The sequence below is a fragment of the Chiloscyllium plagiosum genome, unplaced genomic scaffold (assembly GCF_037043375.1).
Source record: "Chiloscyllium plagiosum isolate Xiang-an unplaced genomic scaffold, Cpla_swu_hap1 HiC_scaffold_12, whole genome shotgun sequence".
In the NCBI taxonomy this organism is placed as follows: domain Eukaryota; kingdom Metazoa; phylum Chordata; class Chondrichthyes; order Orectolobiformes; family Hemiscylliidae; genus Chiloscyllium; species Chiloscyllium plagiosum.
The window spans coordinates 3,816,275-3,834,316 of NW_028270150.1; the positions used below are offsets into that span (position 1 = coordinate 3,816,275).

Below are 18,042 nucleotides of genomic sequence, written 5' to 3' on the forward strand. Positions count from 1 at the left end.
ATCTGCCCTCTCAGAACAGTTCTGTAGCTTACTATGTCCTTCTGTAACCTGCAACATCCCTCAGAACTATCCACAACTCCACCAAACTAAATATCATCCGCAAATTTACTCACCAATCCTTCTATGCCCTCATCTTGGTCATTTATAAAAATGATTAACAGCAGTGGCTCCAAAACAGATACCACCACCTTCTGTCTTCTTTCAGCTAGCCAATTTCTGATCCAAACTGCTAAATCACCCTCAATCCCATGCCTCCGTATTTTGTGCAGTAGTCTACCATGGGGAACCTTATCAAACACCTTACTGAAATCCATATACACCACATCAACCGCTTTACCCTCATCCACCTGTTTGGTCACCATCTCAAATAACTCAATAAGGTTTCAGAGGCACAACCTCCCTTCACAAAATGGTGTTGACTATCCCTAATCAACTTATTCCTCTCAAGATGATTATAAATCCTATCTCTTATAACCTTTTCCAACACTTTACCCACAACCAAAGTAAGGTTCACAGGTCTATAATTACCAGGGTTGTCTCAACTCCCCTTCATGAATAAGGGAACAACATTTGCTTTCCTCCAGTCATCTGGCACTATTCCTGTAGACAATGATGACATAAAGATCAAAGCCAAAGGCTCCGCAATCTCTTCCCAGGTTTCCCAGAAAATCCTAGGATAAATCCCCTCCGGCCCAGGGGACTTATGTATTTTCACACTTTCCAGAATTGCTAATACCTCCTCCTTGCGAACGTCAATCCTGACTAGTCTAATAGCCTGTATCTCAGTATTCTCTTCGACAACATTGTCTTTTTCCAGTGTAAATACTGATGAAAAATATTCATTAAGCACTTTCCCTATCTCCTCTGACTCCACCCACAACTTCCCACTACTATCCTTGATTGGCTCTAATCTTTCTCTAGACATTTTTAAAATTCCTGATGTACCTGTAGAAAGCTTTAGGGTTTTCCTTGATCCTATCTGCCAATGACGTCTCATGTTATGCTGGCTCTTCTTCGTGCTCTCTTTCGGTCTTTCCTGGCTAACGTGTAACTCTCAAGCGCCCTAACTGAGCCTTCAAGTCTCTTCCTAACATAAGCCTTCTTCTTCCACTTGACAAGAGATTCAGCTTCTTTAGTAAACCACAGCTCTCTCACTTGACCACTTCCTCCCTGCCTGACAGGTACATACTTATCAAGAACACACAGAAGCTGTTCCTTGAATAAGCTCTACATTTCAATTAAGCCATCCCTGCTGCTTCCTTCCCCATCCTACGCATCCTAAATCTTGCCTAATCGCATCATAACTGCCTTTTTCCCGAGCAATAATTCTTGCCCTGCGGTATGTACCTATCCCTTTCCATCACTAAAATAAACATAACCGAATTGTGATCACTATCACCAAAGTACTCACCTACCTCCAAATCTAACACCTGGCCAGATCCATTACCCAGTACCAAATCCAGTGTGGCCTCTCCCTTTGTTGGCTTGTCCACATACTGTTTCAGGAAACCATCCTACACACATTGGACAAAAACTGACCCATCTCAACTACTTGAACTATAGTATTTCCTGTCAATATTTGGAAAGTTAAAGACCCCAGAACAACTGCCCTGTTACTCTCGCTCCTTTCCAGAATTATCTTTGCAATCCTTTCCTCTACATCTCTGGAACTATTTGGAGGCCTATTGAAAGCTCCCAACAGGGTGACCTCTCCTTTCCTGTTTCCAACCTCAGCCCACACTGGACAAGTCCTCAAACATCCTTTCTGGCACCACAATACTGTCCTTGACTAACAATGCCACACCTCCCCCTCTTTTACCATCTTCCCTGTTCTTGTTTAAACATCTTAATCCCAGAGCCTGTAACAACCATTCCTGTCCCTGCTCTATCCATGTCTCTGAAATGGCCACAATATCAAAATTCCAGGTACCAACCCATGCTGCACGTTCACCCACTTTATTCCGGATGCTCCTGGCGTTGAAATAGACAGACTTCAAACCAGCTTCCTGTTTACCGGTGAACTCTTGTGATCTTAAAATCTCATTTCTGATGTCACTACTCTCGACCTCCTGGACACTAGATCTACAATTTAGGGTCCCATCCCCTGCTGAATTAGTTTAAACCCTCCTGAAGAGCACTAGCAAATTTCCTCCAAGATATTGGTACCTCTCTGGTTCAGGTGTAGACCATCCTATTTGTAGAGATCCCACCTACCCCAGAATGAGCCCCAATTATCCAGGTACCCAAAACCCTCCCTCCTGCACCATCCCTGTAGCCACGTGTTGAACTCCTGTCTCTCCCCACTTCTCGCCTCACTAGCATGTGGCACGGGCAACAAACCAGAGATACCAACTCTGTTCTCGCACTAAGCTTCCACCCTAGCTCCTTGAATTTCTGCCTTAAATCCCCATGATAAAAACAAAGACTGCAGATGCTTGAAATCAGAGTCTAGACTAGAGTGGTGCTGGAAAAGCACAGCAGGTCAGGCAGCATCCGAGAAGCAGGAAAATCAACGTTTCAGGCAAAAGCCCTTCATCGGGAATAGAGGCAGGGTGCCTGCAGAGTATACAGGCACCCTGCCTCTATTCCTGATGAAGGGCTTTTGCCCGAAACGTCGATTTTCCTGCTCCTCGGATGCTGCCTGACCTGCAGTGCTTTTCCAGCACCACTTAAATCCCCATCCCTTTTCCCACCTATGTTGTTAGTGCCCATGTGGACCACGACTTGTGGCTGCTCCCCCTCACCCTTAAGGATCCTGAAAACATTATCCGAGACATCACGAACCCTGGCACCCAAGAGGCAACCCATAAAACCTCCTTTCTGTATCCCTAACTATGGAGTTCCCAATGAATAATGCTCTGCTCATCTCCCCCAATTTTCCCTTCTGAGCAACAGGGACAGATTCTGTGCCAAAACTTCATCTGTTTTCAGTTGCCTAGACCTTATTATGCTTCTTTTTTTCTCTTAGCTGGTCTCACAATTTCACGTGTCATCCATGGTTCCCTAATCTTGCCATTTGTATCCCTCATTTTCACAGGGTTATGTCTGTCCTATCCTCTCATCAACCTCTCTTTCGAAATCTCCTACGTATTAAATGTGGATTTACCTTCAAACAGCTGCTCCCAATCCACATTCCCTCGCTGCTGCCGAATTTTGCTATAGTTGGCCTTCCCCCAGTTTAGTACTCTTCCTTTAGGACCACTCTAGTCTTTTACGGAATTGGGATCACTTTTCCCAAAGTAATCCCTTACTGAAATTTCGACCACCTGTCCGGGCTCATTCCCCAACACCAGGTCCAGTATGGCCCCTTCCCTATTTGGACTGTTTACATATTGCTTTTTAAACTCTCCTGGATGCTCCTTACAAATACTGCTCCATCTAGACCTCTAATATAAAGTGAAACCCAGTCAATGTTGGGAAAATTAAAATCTCCTATCACCACCACCCTGTTGCCCCTACATCTTTCCATTATCTGTTTACATATTTGTACCTGTATCTCACACTCGCTGTTGGGAACCCCAACATTGTTACTGCACTCTTCCTATTTCTGAGCTCTGCCCATATTGCCTCACTGCTCGAGTCCTCCTTCAGCACAGCTGTGATATTTTCTCTGACCAGTAATGCAACTCCTCCACCCCTTTTACCTCGCTCTTTCTCCCGCCTGAAGCATCTACATCCTAGGATATTTAGTTGCCAAGCATGCCCTTCCCTCAACCAAGTCTCACTAATAGCGATAACATCATACTCACATTTAAAACTCACATAACACCAGGTTATAGTCCAACAGGTTTATTTGGAAGCACTAGCTTTCAGAGCGCTGCTCCTTCATCATGTGGTTGTGGAGAATAAGATTGTATATCACAGAATTCATAGCAAAAGTTTAGAGCGTGATATAACTGTAGAATGACCATGTCAAATACATTATCTGGGCCGACATGACACCAATTAAAGTTCACTTGAGAATGTAACTTTTAAAAAAGTTTTGTGATTACCATTTGTGAAAGAGGTGAAACCAACATGGTCATTCTAAAAGATGAGAGACTTAACAAACAATCCAGGTCTTTTACAATATTTAATTTCAGTTACATCACACTGTGAATCTTTGCTATAAATTCTGTGTCTTACGATCTTAACCTCCACAACCACCTGATGAAGGAACAGCGCTCCGAAAGCTAGTGCTGCCAAATAAACCTGTTGGACTATAACCTGTTGACTTTTAACTTTGTACACCCTAGTCCAACACCGGCACCTCCAAATCATCATACTCTTAGATACTAATCCAAACCCTGAGTTCATCTGCCTTACCTACTACACTTCTCACACTAAAACAAATGCAGCTCAGACCACCTGATCCTTTGTGTTCATGATTTGGTCACGGCCTACTCTTACCCTTAGTCTTACCCTTATCTCGTCCCTTACAGGCTTTAGTTACTACCTTCTTACCACTAACCTCCTCATTTGGTTCCCATCCCCTTGTTTAAACCCTCCCCAACAGCGTTAGCAAGAGCTACCCCCTCGGACATTAGTTCCAGTCTGGCCCAGGTGTAGACCGTTCAATTTGTAATAGAGCCACCTCCCCCAGAGCCAGTCCCAATATCCCAAAAATCTCTGTACCTCCCTCCTGCATCATCTCTCAAGCCATGCATTCATCCTGCATATTCTATCATTCCTACTCTGACTAGCACGTGGCAGAGGTAGTAATCCTGAGATTACTACCTCTGAGGTCCTACTTTTTAACTTGGCTCCTAACTCCCTAAATTCTGCTTGTAGGACTTAATTCCATTTTTTAACCTATAACATTGGTGCCTATGTGGACCATAGCAGCTGACTGTTACCTTCCCCCTTCAGAATGTCCTGCAGCCGATAACAGACATCCCTGACCCATGCACCTGGGAGGCAACACACCATTCGGGAGCCTCGTTTTTGACCACAGAACCGCCTATCTACTCCCTTTACAATTGAATCCCCTATGACTGTAGCCCTTCCCGCCACTTTTTCCCGCCTTTCTGTACAGCAGAGCCAGCCATGGTGCCATGAACCTGGCTACTGCTACCTTCCCCTGGTGAGCCATTTCTCCCAACAGTATCCAAAATGGTATACCTAGACGACTGTAGGGGACACCTGCACTGCCTTCTGCTCTTCCTCTGCCTTTTGGTCGCCCATTCCCTTTCTCCCTCAGCAATCCTAATCTGCGGTGTGATCAATTCATTAAACGTGCTATCCACGACCTCCTCAGCATCGCAGATGCTCCAAAGTGAATCCATCCGCAGCTCCAGAGCCGTCATGCGGTCTAACATGAGTTGCAGCTGGATACACTTCCTGCACGTGAAGGTTTCTTTCCACAGTCAAAGATGTGCAGGTTACGTGGAATGGCTGTGCTAAATTGCCCTTTAGTGTCCATCAATGTGCAGGTTAGGTGGGTTAGCCATGGTAAATGTGGGATTACAAGGATAGGGTAGGGATCTGGGTCTGGGTGGGATGCTTTTCAGAGGACCAGTGCAGACTTGATGGGCCAAATGGCCTCTTTCCACACTGTATGGATTCTGTGATTAATCTACGCACAAGTGTGCCGCACTGCATGTCCAACTGACAATCCTAAACTAGCTGTTAGTATCATTGATTGTACCTCAGAATTACATAGTAACTGTCATCCACTTGTGAAACTACCTCTAATATTGGGCACTGTATTTTGTGTTGTACAAGTTCACACTGGTTGTGTACGGTCAGGACCTTGCTTGTTGTGAACTACCAAAGGAATGTGATGTTTGATATAACCCACCAGTGAAGAAAGTGAGGACTGCAGCTGCTGGAGATCAGAATCGAAAAATGTGGTGCTGGAAAAGCACAGCAGGTCAGGTAGCATCCGAGGAGCAGGAGAGTCAGCGTTTCAAACATGAAAGAAACATCAACTCTTCTGCTCCTCAAATAATCCACCGGTCTTTGGAACATACTGCCTACATACATGGCATCACACCAGCACTGAAATTCATATACCACATCACTCAGTTGTGTGAGAGGCAAAACATCTTTTTGCCATCACAGCAGGTTCCTGTTAGTGCTGGGCAGCAGGATAATCAGAGGTAGACTGGGCACACTTTTCAGGACCAAAAATTAAGGCCTTTGATAAGATTTTGTGATAAACAGCAAGAAATGATCTGATCAGGATAGTTAGTCATGGCTTTGATGTACTCTACTTCATAGTAATCCGATGGCTTGGCGCTATTGCTGAAAAGACCAATCTCACAGCATGTGGAGGTGTAGAAATCTCATTGTGTATACCAACCAGTGAATGTAAGTTTTGGGTAGACTTTATTAGAGAGACCCCTAGCTGATTGCTGAATCAGGACATTGAGGAAAGGGAGCTCATTTTGTTCCATTGATGGTTCAGTTTCAAAGGGAAATTTGAGTACAGGATGGTTCTGTCTCTGGGAGGAAATTGGTTTTGCAAGGTTTCCAACACCTCTGGCCTGGAGACAGTAGATGATCCTAATCTCAGGATCTAATCTGAATCCTTGTCATTGTGAGGCTATTGACCCAATTATGTCAGACAGTGCACACATTCTGGTCATTATAACTCACCCCTAAATAAGGGCCCTGCTCCTCTTCAAACTCCTCAGATTCTGTCACTGACATCCTCCAGGTGAAAGGTCCTCAGATCAGCTCCTTTGTCAATAGCACTCTTCAATCCAGCTCAAAACTCCCTCTTTCTCTCTTGCTGCTCTCCTTTGCTGTCTCCTCACCCTCTTACACTTCTCTCTCCTGTCCGCGTCCTCTCTCTGCTCTCCTTTGCTGTGTACCCACCCTCTCACACTCCTCTCTGCTTCCTGTCCCTGTCTCCTTCCCTCTCTCTCTCTGCTCTCCTTTGCTCCCTCCGCACCTTCTCACACTACCCTCTCTCTCTCCTGTCCCTGTGTCTGTCTCTGTCACCCTTTTTCCTGCCTCACTCTCACTCCTGCACTCCCCCTCAAACTTTGCCTCTCCTGTCCATCCTCTCTCTCCTACCTTTCCACTCTCAAATCAAACTATGCCCCTCTCCCTTTCCTTCTGTGCCCTTCTTATCCCCTTCTCTGTCTCTCTCCCCTTCTATCTCAGTCAATCTCTCTCCTGTCTCTCCCTGTCACTCTCTATATCTCTCTCAGTCTCTACCTTTCTCTCTATCTCTCCCTTTCTATCTCTATCCCTCTACCTCTGTCCGTCCATCTATTTCTGTCACTCTCTGTATCTCTCCCTCTCTATCTCTATCACTCTCTATCTCTCCCTCTCTATCACCAACCCTCCCTCTTTATCTGTCACTCTATCTCTCCTTCTATCTCTGTCACTCTCTCTACCTCTCCACTCCCTCTATCTTTCCCTCTGTCACTCTCTCTATCCCACTCTCTCTATCTCTATAACTCTATGTCTCCCTCCCTCCCTATCTCTATCACTCTCTCTATCTCTCCCTCCCTCCCTCCCTATCTCTATCACTCTCTCTATCTCTCCCTCCCTATCTCTATCACTCTCTCTATCTCTCCCTCCCTATCTCTATCACTCTATTTCTCCCTCCTTATCTCTATCATTCTCTCTATCTCTCCCTGCCTCCCTATCTCTATCACTCTCTCCCTCCCTATCTCTATCACTCTCTCCCTCCCTCCCTATCTCTATCACTCTCCCTCCCTCCCTATCTCTGTCACTCTCTGTATCTCTCTCTCCCTCCCTATCTCTGTCACTCTCTGTATCTCTCTCTCCCTCCCTATCTCTATCACTCTCTCCCTCCCTCCCTATCTCTATCACTCTCTATCTCTCCCTCCCTCCTTATCTCTATCACTCTCTCCCTCCCTCCCTCCCTATCTCTATCACTCTCTCCCTCCCTCCCTCCCTACCTCTATCACTCTCTCCCTCCCTATCTCTGTCACTCTCTGTATCTCTCTCTCCCTCCCTATCTCTATCACTCTCTCCCTCCCTCCCTCCCTATCTCTATCACTCTCTATCTCCCTCCCTCCCTATCTCTATCACTCTCTATCTCCCTCCCTCCCTATCTCTATCACTCTCTATCTCCCTCCCTCCCTATCTCTGTCACTCTCTGTATCTCTCCCTCCCTCCCTATCTCTATCACTCTCCCTCCCTCCCTATCTCTATCACTCTCTGTCTCTCCCTCTCTGTCACCCTCGGGCCGTTGGTCTGTGTACCGAAACCATGACAACGCTCCAGCCACACCTCCTGGCCGCGCGATGTCACGTGACCTGCCAACACGCGATAGAGGTGGGGCCAAAGGGAATATAGGCGGGACCAATACCGCAAGGGGCGGGAACAACGCGGAGATGGGCGGGGCTCGTGGCCCAAGGGACTGGAGCCGGAATCCCACAGGGATGTGAGCCCATTGTCTCCCGAGGGAGAGGAGACTGATAGTGCGCACACTCAGTGCCGGCCGGTCAGTGTGCGCACACTCAGTGCCGGCCGGTCAGTGTGCGCACACTCAGTGCCGGCCGGTCAGTGTGCGCACACTCAGTGTCTGGGCGGTACCGGGGACGCTGCACCTGTTACGGAAGCGGATCAGGTCCGAGTGTCCGGAGCCGTGTCCGGAGCGGGGGCGGACACCGGCTAGCACATACCGCCGTCGCAGGTAGGCTCACCGTGGGATGGGGCAGTCCCGCCAGGAACTCGCGCCGGCTGAGGATCCAGGGGAGAGGGATCCTGGGGAGAGGGATCCAGGAAGAGGGACCCGGGGGAGAGGGATCCGGGGGAGAGGGATCCAGGGGAGAGGGATCCGGGGGAGAGGGATCCGGGGGAGAGGGATCCGGGGGAGAGGGATCCGGGGGAGAGGGATCCAGGGGAGAGGGATCCGGGGGAGAGGGATCCAGGGGAGAGGGATCCAGGGGAGAGGGATCCGGGGGAGAGGGATCCGGGGGAGAGGGATCCTGGGGAGAGGGATCCGGGGGAGAGGGATCCGGGGGAGAGGGATCCAGGGGAGAGGGATCCAGGGGAGAGGGATCCGGGGGAGAGGGATCCGGGGGAGAGGGATCCGGGGGAGAGGGATCCTGGGGAGAGGGATCCGGGGGAGAGGGATCCGGGGGAGAGGGATCCTGGGGAGAGGGATCCGGGGGAGAGGGATCCAGGGGAGAGGGATCCGGGGGAGAGGGATCCGGGGGAGAGGGATCCGGGGGAGAGGGATCCTGGGGAGAGGGATCCGGGGGAGAGGGATCCGGGGGAGAGGGATCCGGGGGAGAGGGATCCAGGGGAGAGGGATCCGGGGGAGAGGGATCCGGGGGAGAGGGATCCGGGGGAGAGGGATCCTGGGGAGAGGGATCCGGGGGAGAGGGATCCTGGGGAGAGGGATCCGGGGGAGAGGGATCCGGGGGAGAGGGATCCGGGGGAGAGGGATCCAGGGGAGAGGGATCCAGGAAGAGAGATCCGGGGGAGAGGGATCCAGGAAGAGGGATCCAGGAAGTGGGATCCAGGGGAGAGGGATCCGGGGGAGAGGGATCCGGGGGAGAGGGATCCAGGGGAGAGGGATCCGGGGGAGAGGGATCCAGGGGAGAGGGATCCGGGGGAGAGGGATCCAGGGGAGAGGGACCGGGGGAGAGGGACCGGGGGAGAGGGACCGGGGGAGAGAGATCCCGGGGAGAGGGATCCAGGGGAGAGGGATCCAGGGGAGAGGGATCCAGGAAGAGAGATCCGGGGGAGAGGGATCCAGGAAGAGGGATGCAGGAAGTGGGATCCAGGGGAGAGGGATCCGGGGGAGAGGGATCCGGGGGAGAGGGATCCCGGGGAGAGGGATCCGGGGGAGAGGGATCCAGGAAATGGGATCCAGGAAGTGGGATCCAGGGGAGAGGAATCCAGGAAGAGGGATCCGGGGGAGAGGGATCCAGGGGAGAGGGATCCAGGGGAGAGGAATCCAGGAAGAGGGATCCGGGGGAGAGGGATCCAGGGGAGAGGGATCCAGGGGAGATGGATCCAGGAAGAGAGATCCGGGGGAGAGGGATCCAGGAAGAGGGATCCAGGTAGAGGGATCCGGGGGAGAGGGATCCAGGGGAGATGGATCCAGGAAGAGAGATCCGGGGGAGAGGGATCCAGGAAGAGGGATCCGGGGAGAGGGATCCAGGGGAGAGGGATTCGGGGGAGAGGGATCCAGGGGAGAGGGATCCAGGAAGAGAGATCCGGGGGAGAGGGATCCAGGAAGAGGGATCCAGGAAGAGGGATCCGGGGGAGAGGGATCCAGGGGAGAGGGATTCGGGGGAGAGGGATCCAGGGGAGAGGGATCCAGGAAGTGGGATCCAGGGGAGAGGGATCCGGGGGAGAGGGATCCGGGGGAGAGGGATCCCGGGGAGAGGGATCCTGGGGAGAGGGATCCAGGGGAGAGGGATCCGGGGGAGAGGGAACTGGGGGAGAGGGATCCGGGGGAGAGGGATCCCGGGGAGAGGGATCCGGGGGAGAGGGATCCCGGGGAGAGGGATCCCGGGGAGAGGGATCCGGGGGAGAGGGATCCAGGGGAGAGGGATCCAGGAAATGGGATCCAGGAAGTGGGATCCAGGGGAGAGGAATCCAGGAAGAGGGATCCGGGGGAGAGGGATCCAGGGGAGAGGGATCCAGGGGAGATGGATCCAGGAAGAGAGATCCGGGGGAGAGGGATCCAGGAAGAGGGATCCAGGAAGAGAGATCCGGGGGAGAGGGATCCAGGAAGAGGGATCCAGGAAGAGGGATCCGGGGGAGAGGGATCCAGGGGAGAGGGATTCGGGGGAGAGGGATCCAGGAAGTGGGATCCAGGGGAGAGGGATCCGGGGGAGAGGGATCCTGGGGAGAGGGATCCCGGGGAGAGGGATCCTGGGGAGAGGGATCCAGGGAAGAGGGATCCAGGGGAGAGGGATCCAGGAAGTGGGATCCAGGGGAGAGGGATCCAGGAAGAGGGATCCAGGGGAGAGGGATCCGGGGGAGAGGGATCCAGGGGAGAGGGATCCAGGAGAGAGGGAACCAGGGGAGAGGGATCCGGGGGAGAGGGATCCAGGAGAGAGGGATTCAGGGGAGAGGGATCCAGGAAGTGGGATCCAGGTGAGAGGGAACCAGGGGAGAGGGATCCGGGGGAGAGGGATCCGGGGGAGAGGGACCCGGGGGAGAGGGATCCAGGGGAGAGGGATCCGGGGGAGAGGGATCCAGGGAGAGGGATCCAGGAGAGAGGGAACCAGGGGAGAGGGATCCGGGGGAGAGGGATCCGGGGGAGAGGGATCCAGGGGAGAGGGATTCAGGGGAGAGGGATCCAGGAAGTGGGATCCAGGTGAGAGGGAACCAGGGGAGAGGGATCCGGGGGAGAGGGATCCGGGGGAGAGGGATCCGGGGGAGAGGGATCCCGGGGAGAGGGATCCAGGGGAGAGGGATCCAGGAAGTGGGATCCAGGTGAGAGGGAACCAGGGGAGAGGGATCCGGGGGAGAGGGATCCAGGAAGTGGGATCCAGGTGAGAGGGAACCAGGGGAGAGGGATCCGGGGGAGAGGGATCCAAGAAGTGGGATCCAGGTGAGAGGGAACCAGGGGAGAGGGAACCAGGGGAGAGGGATCCGGGGGAGAGGGATCCAGGAAGTGGGATCCAGGGGAGAGGGATCCAGGGGAGAGGGATCCAGGGGAGAGGGATCCGGGGGAGAGGGATCCGGGGGAGAGGGATCCAGGGGAGAGGGATTCAGGGGAGAGGGATCCAGGAAGTGGGATCCAGGTGAGAGGGAACCAGGGGAGAGGGATCCGGGGGAGAGGGATCCGAGGGAGAGGGATCCAGGGGGGAGGGATCCGGGGGAGAGGGATCCCGGGGAGAGGGATCCAGGAAGTGGGATCCAGGTGAGAGGGAACCAGGGGAGAGGGATCCGGGGGAGAGGGATCCAAGAAGTGGGATCCAGGTGAGAGGGAACCAGGGGAGAGGGATCCCGGGGAGAGGGATCCAGGAAGTGGGATCCAGGTGAGAGGGATCCGGGGGGAGAGGGATCCAGGAAGTGGGATCCAGGTGAGAGGGAACCAGGGGAGAGGGATCCAGGGGAGAGGGAACCAGGGGAGAGGGAACCAGGGGAGAGGGATCCGGGGGAGAGGGATCCAGGAAGTGGGATCCAGGTGAGAGGGAACCAGGGGAGAGGGAACCAGGGGAGAGGGAACCGGGGGAGAGGGATCCGGCGGAGAGGGAACCAGGGGAGAGGGAACCAGGGGAGAGGGATCCAGGGGAGAGGGATCCAGGGGAGAGGGATCCAGGGGGGAGGGAACCAGGGGGGAGGGAACCGGGGGAGAGGGATCCGGGGGAGAGGGATCCAGGGGAGAGGGATCCAGGGGAGAGGGATCCAGGAAGAGGGATCCAGGGGAGAGGGAACCAGGGGAGAGGGATCCGGGGGAGAGGGATCCGGGGGAGAGGGATCCAGGGGAGAGGGTTCCGGGGGAGTGGGATCCAGGGGAGAGGGATCCGGGGGAGAGGGATCCCGGAAGTGGGATCCGGTGGAGAGGGATCCAGGAAATGGGATCCAGGAAGTGGGATCCAGGGGAGAGGAATCCAGGAAGAGGGATCCGGGGGAGAGGGAACCAGGAAGAGGGATCCAGGGGAGAGGGATCCAGGGGAGATGGATCCAGGAAGAGAGATCCGGGGGAGAGGGATCCAGGAAGAGGGATCCAGGAAGAGGGATCCGGGGGAGAGGGATTCGGGGGAGAGGGATTCGGGGGAGAGGGATCCAGGAAGTGGGATCCAGGGGAGAGGGATCCGGGGGAGAGGGATCCGGGGGAGAGGGATCCTGGGGAGAGGGATCCGGGGGAGAGGGATCCTGGGGAGAGGGATCCTGGGGAGAGGGATCCAGGGGAGAGGGATCCAGGGGAGAGGGATCCAGGGGAGAGGGATCCGGGGGAGAGGGATCCAGGAAGAGGGATCCAGGGGAGAGGGATCCAGGAAGAGGGATCCAGGGGAGAGGGATCCGGGGGAGAGGGATCCAGGAAGTGGGATCCAGGTGAGAGGGAACCAGGGGAGAGGGATCCGGGGGAGAGGGATCCAGGGGAGAGGGATCCAGGAAGAGGGATCCAGGAAGAGGGATCCAGGGGAGAGGGATCCAGGAAGAGGGATCCAGGGAAGAGGGATCCGGGGGAGAGGGATCCAGGAAGTGGGATCCGGGGGAGAGGGATCCGGGGGAGAGGGATCCAGGGGTGAGGGATCCGGGGAGTGGGATCTAGGAAGTGGGATCCAGGGGAGAGGGATTGGGGGAGAGGTATCCAGGGGAGAGGGAACCAGGGGAGAGGGATCCAGGAAGTGGGATCCAGGAAGAGGGATCCAGGGGAGAGGGATCCAGGAAGAGGGATCCAGGGGAGAGGGATCCGGGGGAGAGGGATCCAGGAAGTGGGATCCGGGGGAGAGGGATCCAGGGGTGAGGGATCCGGGGAGTGGGATCTAGGAAGTGGGATCCAGGGGAGAGGGATTGGGGGAGAGGTATCCAGGGGAGAGGGATCCAGGAAGTGGGATCCAGGAAGTGGGATCCAGGGGAGAGGGATCCAGGAAGAGGGATCCAGGGGAGAGGGATCCAGGAAGAGGGATCCAGGGGAGAGGGATCCAGGAAGAGGGATCCAGGAAGAGGGATCCCGGGGAGAGGGATCCCGGGGAGAGGGATCCACGGGAGAGGGATCCACGGGAGAGGGATCCACGGGAGAGGGATCCAGGAAGAGGGATCCAGGAAGTGGCATCCAGGAGAGAGGGATCCAGGAGAGAGGGATCCAGGAGAGAGGGATCCGGGGGAGAGGGATCCAGGGGAGAGGGATCCACGGGAGAGGGATCCAGGAATAGGGATCCAGGAAGAGGGATCCAGGAAGTGGCATCCAGGAGAGAGGGATCCAGGAAGAGGGATCCGGGGGAGAGGGATCCGGGGGAAGGGATCCAGGAGAGAGGGATCCAGGAAGTGGGATCCAGGGGAGAGGGATTCGGGGGAGAGGGATCCAGGGGAGAGGGATCCAGGGAGAGGGATCCGGGGAAATGGGATCCAGGGGAGAGGGATCCGGGGGAGAGGTTTCCAGGGGAGAGGGATCCCGGGGAGAGGGATCCAGGGGAGAGGGATCCACGGGAGAGGGATCCACGGGAGAGGGATCCAGGGGAGAGGGATCCAGGAAAAGGGATCCAGGAAGAGGGATCCAGGGGTGATGCATCCAGGAAGAGGGATCGAGGAAGAGAGGGATCCAGGGGAGAGGGATCCAGGGGAGAGGGATCCAGGGGAGAGGGATCCAGGGAGAGGGATCCGGGGAAGTGGGATCCAGGGGAGAGGGATCCGGGGGAGAGGTTTCCAGGGGAGAGGGATCCAGGAAGTGGGATCCAGGAAGTGGGATCCCGGGGAGAGGGATCCAGGGGAGAGGGATCCAGGGGAGAGGGATCCACGGGAGAGGGATCCACGGGAGAGGGATCCAGGGGAGAGGGATCCAGGGGAGAGGGATCCAGGAAAAGGGATCCAGGAAGAGGGATCCAGGAAGTGGCATCCAGGAGAGAGGGATCCAGGAAGAGGGATCCAGGAGAGAGGGATCCAAGGAAGTGGCATCCAGGAGAGAGGGATCCGGGGAGATGGATCCGGGGGAGAGGGATCCAGGGGAGAGGGATCCAGGAGAGAGGGATCCAGGGGAGAGGGATCCAGGGGAGAGGGATCCAGGAAGAGGGATCCAGGGGAGAGGGATCCAGGGGAGAGGGATCCAGGGGAGGGGGATCCGGGGAGAGGGATCCAGGGGAGAGGGATCCAGGGGAGAGGGATCCAGGAGAGAGGGATCCGGGGAGAGGGATCCAGGGGAGTGGGATCCAGGGGAGAGGGATCCGGGGAGAGGGATCTAGGAAGTGGGATCCAGGGGAGAGGGATCCAGGGGAGAGGGATCCAGGGGAGAGGGATCCGGGGAGAGGGATCCAGGGGAGAGGGATCCGGGGAGAGGTATCCGGGAAGAGAGAACCAGGGGAGAGGGATCCAGGAAGAGGGAACCAGGGGAGAGGGATCCATGGGAGAGGGATCCATGGGAGAGGGATCCAGGAAGAGGGATCCAGGGGAGAGGGATCCAGGGGAGAAGGATCCAGGGGATAGGGATCCAGGAAGTGGGATCCAGGGGAGAGGGATCCAGGGGAGAGGGATCCAGGAAGAGGGATCCAGGAAATGGCATCCAGGAGAGAGGGATCCAGGAAGAGGGATCCGGGGGAGAGGGATCCAGGAGAGAGGGATCCAGGAAGTGGCATCCAGGAGAGAGGGATCCTGGGAGAGGGATCCGTGGGAGATGGATCCGGGGGAGAGGGATCCAGGGGAGAGGGATCCAGGGGAGAGGGATCCAGGGGAGAGGGATCCAGGGGAGAGGGATCCAGGAAGAGGGATCCAGGGGAGAGGGATCCAGGGGAGGGGGATCCGGGGAGAGGGATCCAGGGTGTGGGATCCAGGGGAGAGGGATCCGGGGAGTGGGATCCAGGGGAGTGGGATCCAGGGGAGTGGGATCCAGGGGAGTGGGATCCACGGGAGAGGGATCCAGGAAAAGGGATCCAGGAGAGAGGGATCCAGGAAGAGGGATCCAGGAAGAGGGATCTGGGGGAGAGGGATCCAGGAGAGAGGGATCCAGGAAGTGGCATCCAGGAGAGAGGGATCCTGGGAGAGGGATCCGGGGGAGATGGATCCAGGGGAGAGGGATCCAGGGGAGAGGGATCCAGGGGAGAGTGATCCAGGGGAGAGGGATCCAGGAAGAGGGATCCAGGGGAGAGGGATCCAGGGGAGTGGGATCCAGGGGAGTGGGATCCGGGGAGATGGATCCAGGGTGTGGGATCCAGGGGAGAGGGATCCAGGGGAGAGGGATCCAGGGGAGAGGGATCCGGGGAGAGGGATCCGGGGAGAGGGATCCAGGGGAGTGGGATCCAGGGGAGTGGGATCCAGGGTGTGGGATCCGGGGAGAGGGATCCGGGGAGAGGGATCCAGGGGAGAGTGATCCAGGGGAGAGTGATCCAGGAAGAGGGATCCAGGGGAGAGGGATCCAGGGGAGAGGGATCCAGGGGAGAGAGATCCAGGGGAGAGGGATCCAGGAAGAGGGATCCAGGGGAGATGCATCGAGGAAGAGAGGGATCCAGGGGAGAGGGATCCAGGGGAGAGGGATCCAGGGGAGAGGGATCCGGGGAAGTGGGATCCAGGGGAGAGGGATCCAGGCGAGCGGGATCCAGGCGAGAGGGATCCAGGGGAGAGGGATCCAGGGGAGAGGGATCCGGGAAGTGGGATCCCGGGGAGAGGGAACCAGGGGAGAGGGATCCACGGGAGAGGGATCCAGGGGAGAGGGATCCAGGAAAAGGGATCCAGGAAGAGGGATCCAGTGGAGATGCATCCAGGAAGAGGGATCGAGGAAGAGAGGGATCCAGGGGAGAGGGATCCTGGGGAGAGGGATCCAGGAAGAGGGAGCCAGTGGAGATGGATCCAGGAAGAGGGATCCAGGAAGAGAGGGATCCAGGGGAGTGGGATCCAGGGGAGAGGTATCCAGGAAGAGGGATACAGGGAAGAGGGATCCAGGGGAGAGTGATCCGGGGGAGAGGGATCCGGGGGAGAGGGATCCAGGAGAGAGGGATCCGGGGGAGAGGGATCCGGGAGAGAGGGATCCAGGAAGTGGGATCCGGGGGAGAGGGATCCGGGGGAGAGGGATCTAGGAGGTGGGATCCAGGGGAGAGGGATCCAGGAAGAGGGATCCAGGGGAGAGAGATTGGGGGAGAGGTATCCAGGGGAGAGGGTACCAGGGGAGAGGGATCCATGGGAGAGGGAGCCAGGAAGAGGGATCCAGGAAGAGAGGGATCCAGGGGAGAGGGATCCAGGGGAGAGGGATCCAGGGGAGAGGTTTCCAGGGAAGAGGGATCCCGGGGAGAGGGATCCAGGGGAGAGGGATCCACAGGAGAGGGATCCACGGGAGAGGGATCCACGGGAGAGGGATCCAGGGGAGAGGGATCCGGGAAGAGGGATCCAGGGGAGAGGGAACCAGGGGAGAGGGAACCAGGGGAGAGGGATCCGGGGAGAGGGATCCAGGACGAGGGAACCAGGGGAGGGGGATCCATGGGAGAGGGATCCATGGGAGAGGGATCCATGGGAGAGGGATCCAGGGGAGAGGGAACCAGGAAGTGGGATCCAGGGAAGAGGGATCCAGGGAAGAGGGATCCAGGGAAGAGGGATCCAGGAAGTGGGATCCAGGGGAGAGGGATCCAGGAAGAGGGATCCAGGGGAGAGGGATCCAGGGGAGAGGGATCCAGGAAGAGGGATCCAGGAAGTGGGATCCAGGCAGATGGATCCAGGGGAGAGGGATCCAGGGGAGAGGGATCCAGGGGAGAGGGATCCAGGGGAGAGGGAACCAGGAGAGAGGGCTCTAGGGGAGAGGGATCCAGGAAGTGGGATACAGGAACAGGGTTCCAGGGGAGAGGGATCCAGGAAGAGGGATCCAGGAAGAGGGATCCGGGGAAGAGGGATCCAGGGGAGAGGGATCCAGGAAGTGGGATCCAGGGGAGAGGGATCCAGGAAGAGGTATCCAGAGGTGAGGGATCCGAGAAGAGGGATCCGGGGAGAGGGATTGGGGGAGAGGGATCCAGGGGAGAGGGAACCAGTGGAGAGGGATCCAGGAAGAGGGATCCAGGACGAGGGATCCAGGAAGAAGGATCCAGGGGAGAGGGATCCAGGGGAGAGGGATCCAGGGGAGAGGGATCCAGGGGAGAGGGTTCCAGGGGAGAGGGATCCAGGGAAGAGGGATCCAGGAAGTGGGATCCAGAGGAGAGGGATCCAGGAAGAGGGATCCAGGGGAGAGGGATCCAGGAAGAGGGATCCAGGAAGAGGGATCCGGGGATAGGGATCCAGGGAGAGGGATCCGGGGAGAGGGATCCGGGGAGAGGGATCCAGGGGAGAGGGAAACAGGAAGAGGGATCCGGGGAGAGGGATCCGGGGAGACGGATCCAGGGAGAGGGATCCGGGGAGAGGGATCCAGGGAGAGGGATCCAGAAAAAGAGATCTGGGGAGAGGGATATAGGAAGAGGGTTCCGGAAAGAGAGATCCAGGGAGTGGGATCTGGAAAGTGGGGTCAGGGGAGAGGAATCCGGAAAGAGAGATCCA

General features: G+C 56.3%; 2 protein-coding genes across 3 annotated transcripts in view; one reads left to right on the forward strand and one right to left on the reverse strand.

The window, feature by feature from the left end:
- Positions 1–7,350, reverse strand: part of rsph1 (radial spoke head component 1) — a 54,706-nt gene extending 47,356 nt beyond the window's left edge. The window contains exon 1 of the mRNA XM_087992373.1: positions 6,580–7,350. Within this exon, the coding sequence (XP_087848499.1) occupies positions 6,580–6,633 (54 nt within the window). The 5' untranslated portion in view covers positions 6,634–7,350. The remainder of the gene's footprint in view (positions 1–6,579) is intronic.
- Positions 7,351–8,480: 1,130 nt separating this feature from the next.
- LOC122555435 (glucose-6-phosphate exchanger SLC37A1) overlaps positions 8,481–18,042 on the forward strand; it is a 111,791-nt gene continuing 102,229 nt past the window's right edge. For both annotated transcript variants that reach the window (XR_015758774.1, XM_087992435.1), the window contains exon 1: positions 8,481–8,599. The gene's annotated coding sequence lies outside the window, so the exon portion shown is untranslated. The remainder of the gene's footprint in view (positions 8,600–18,042) is intronic.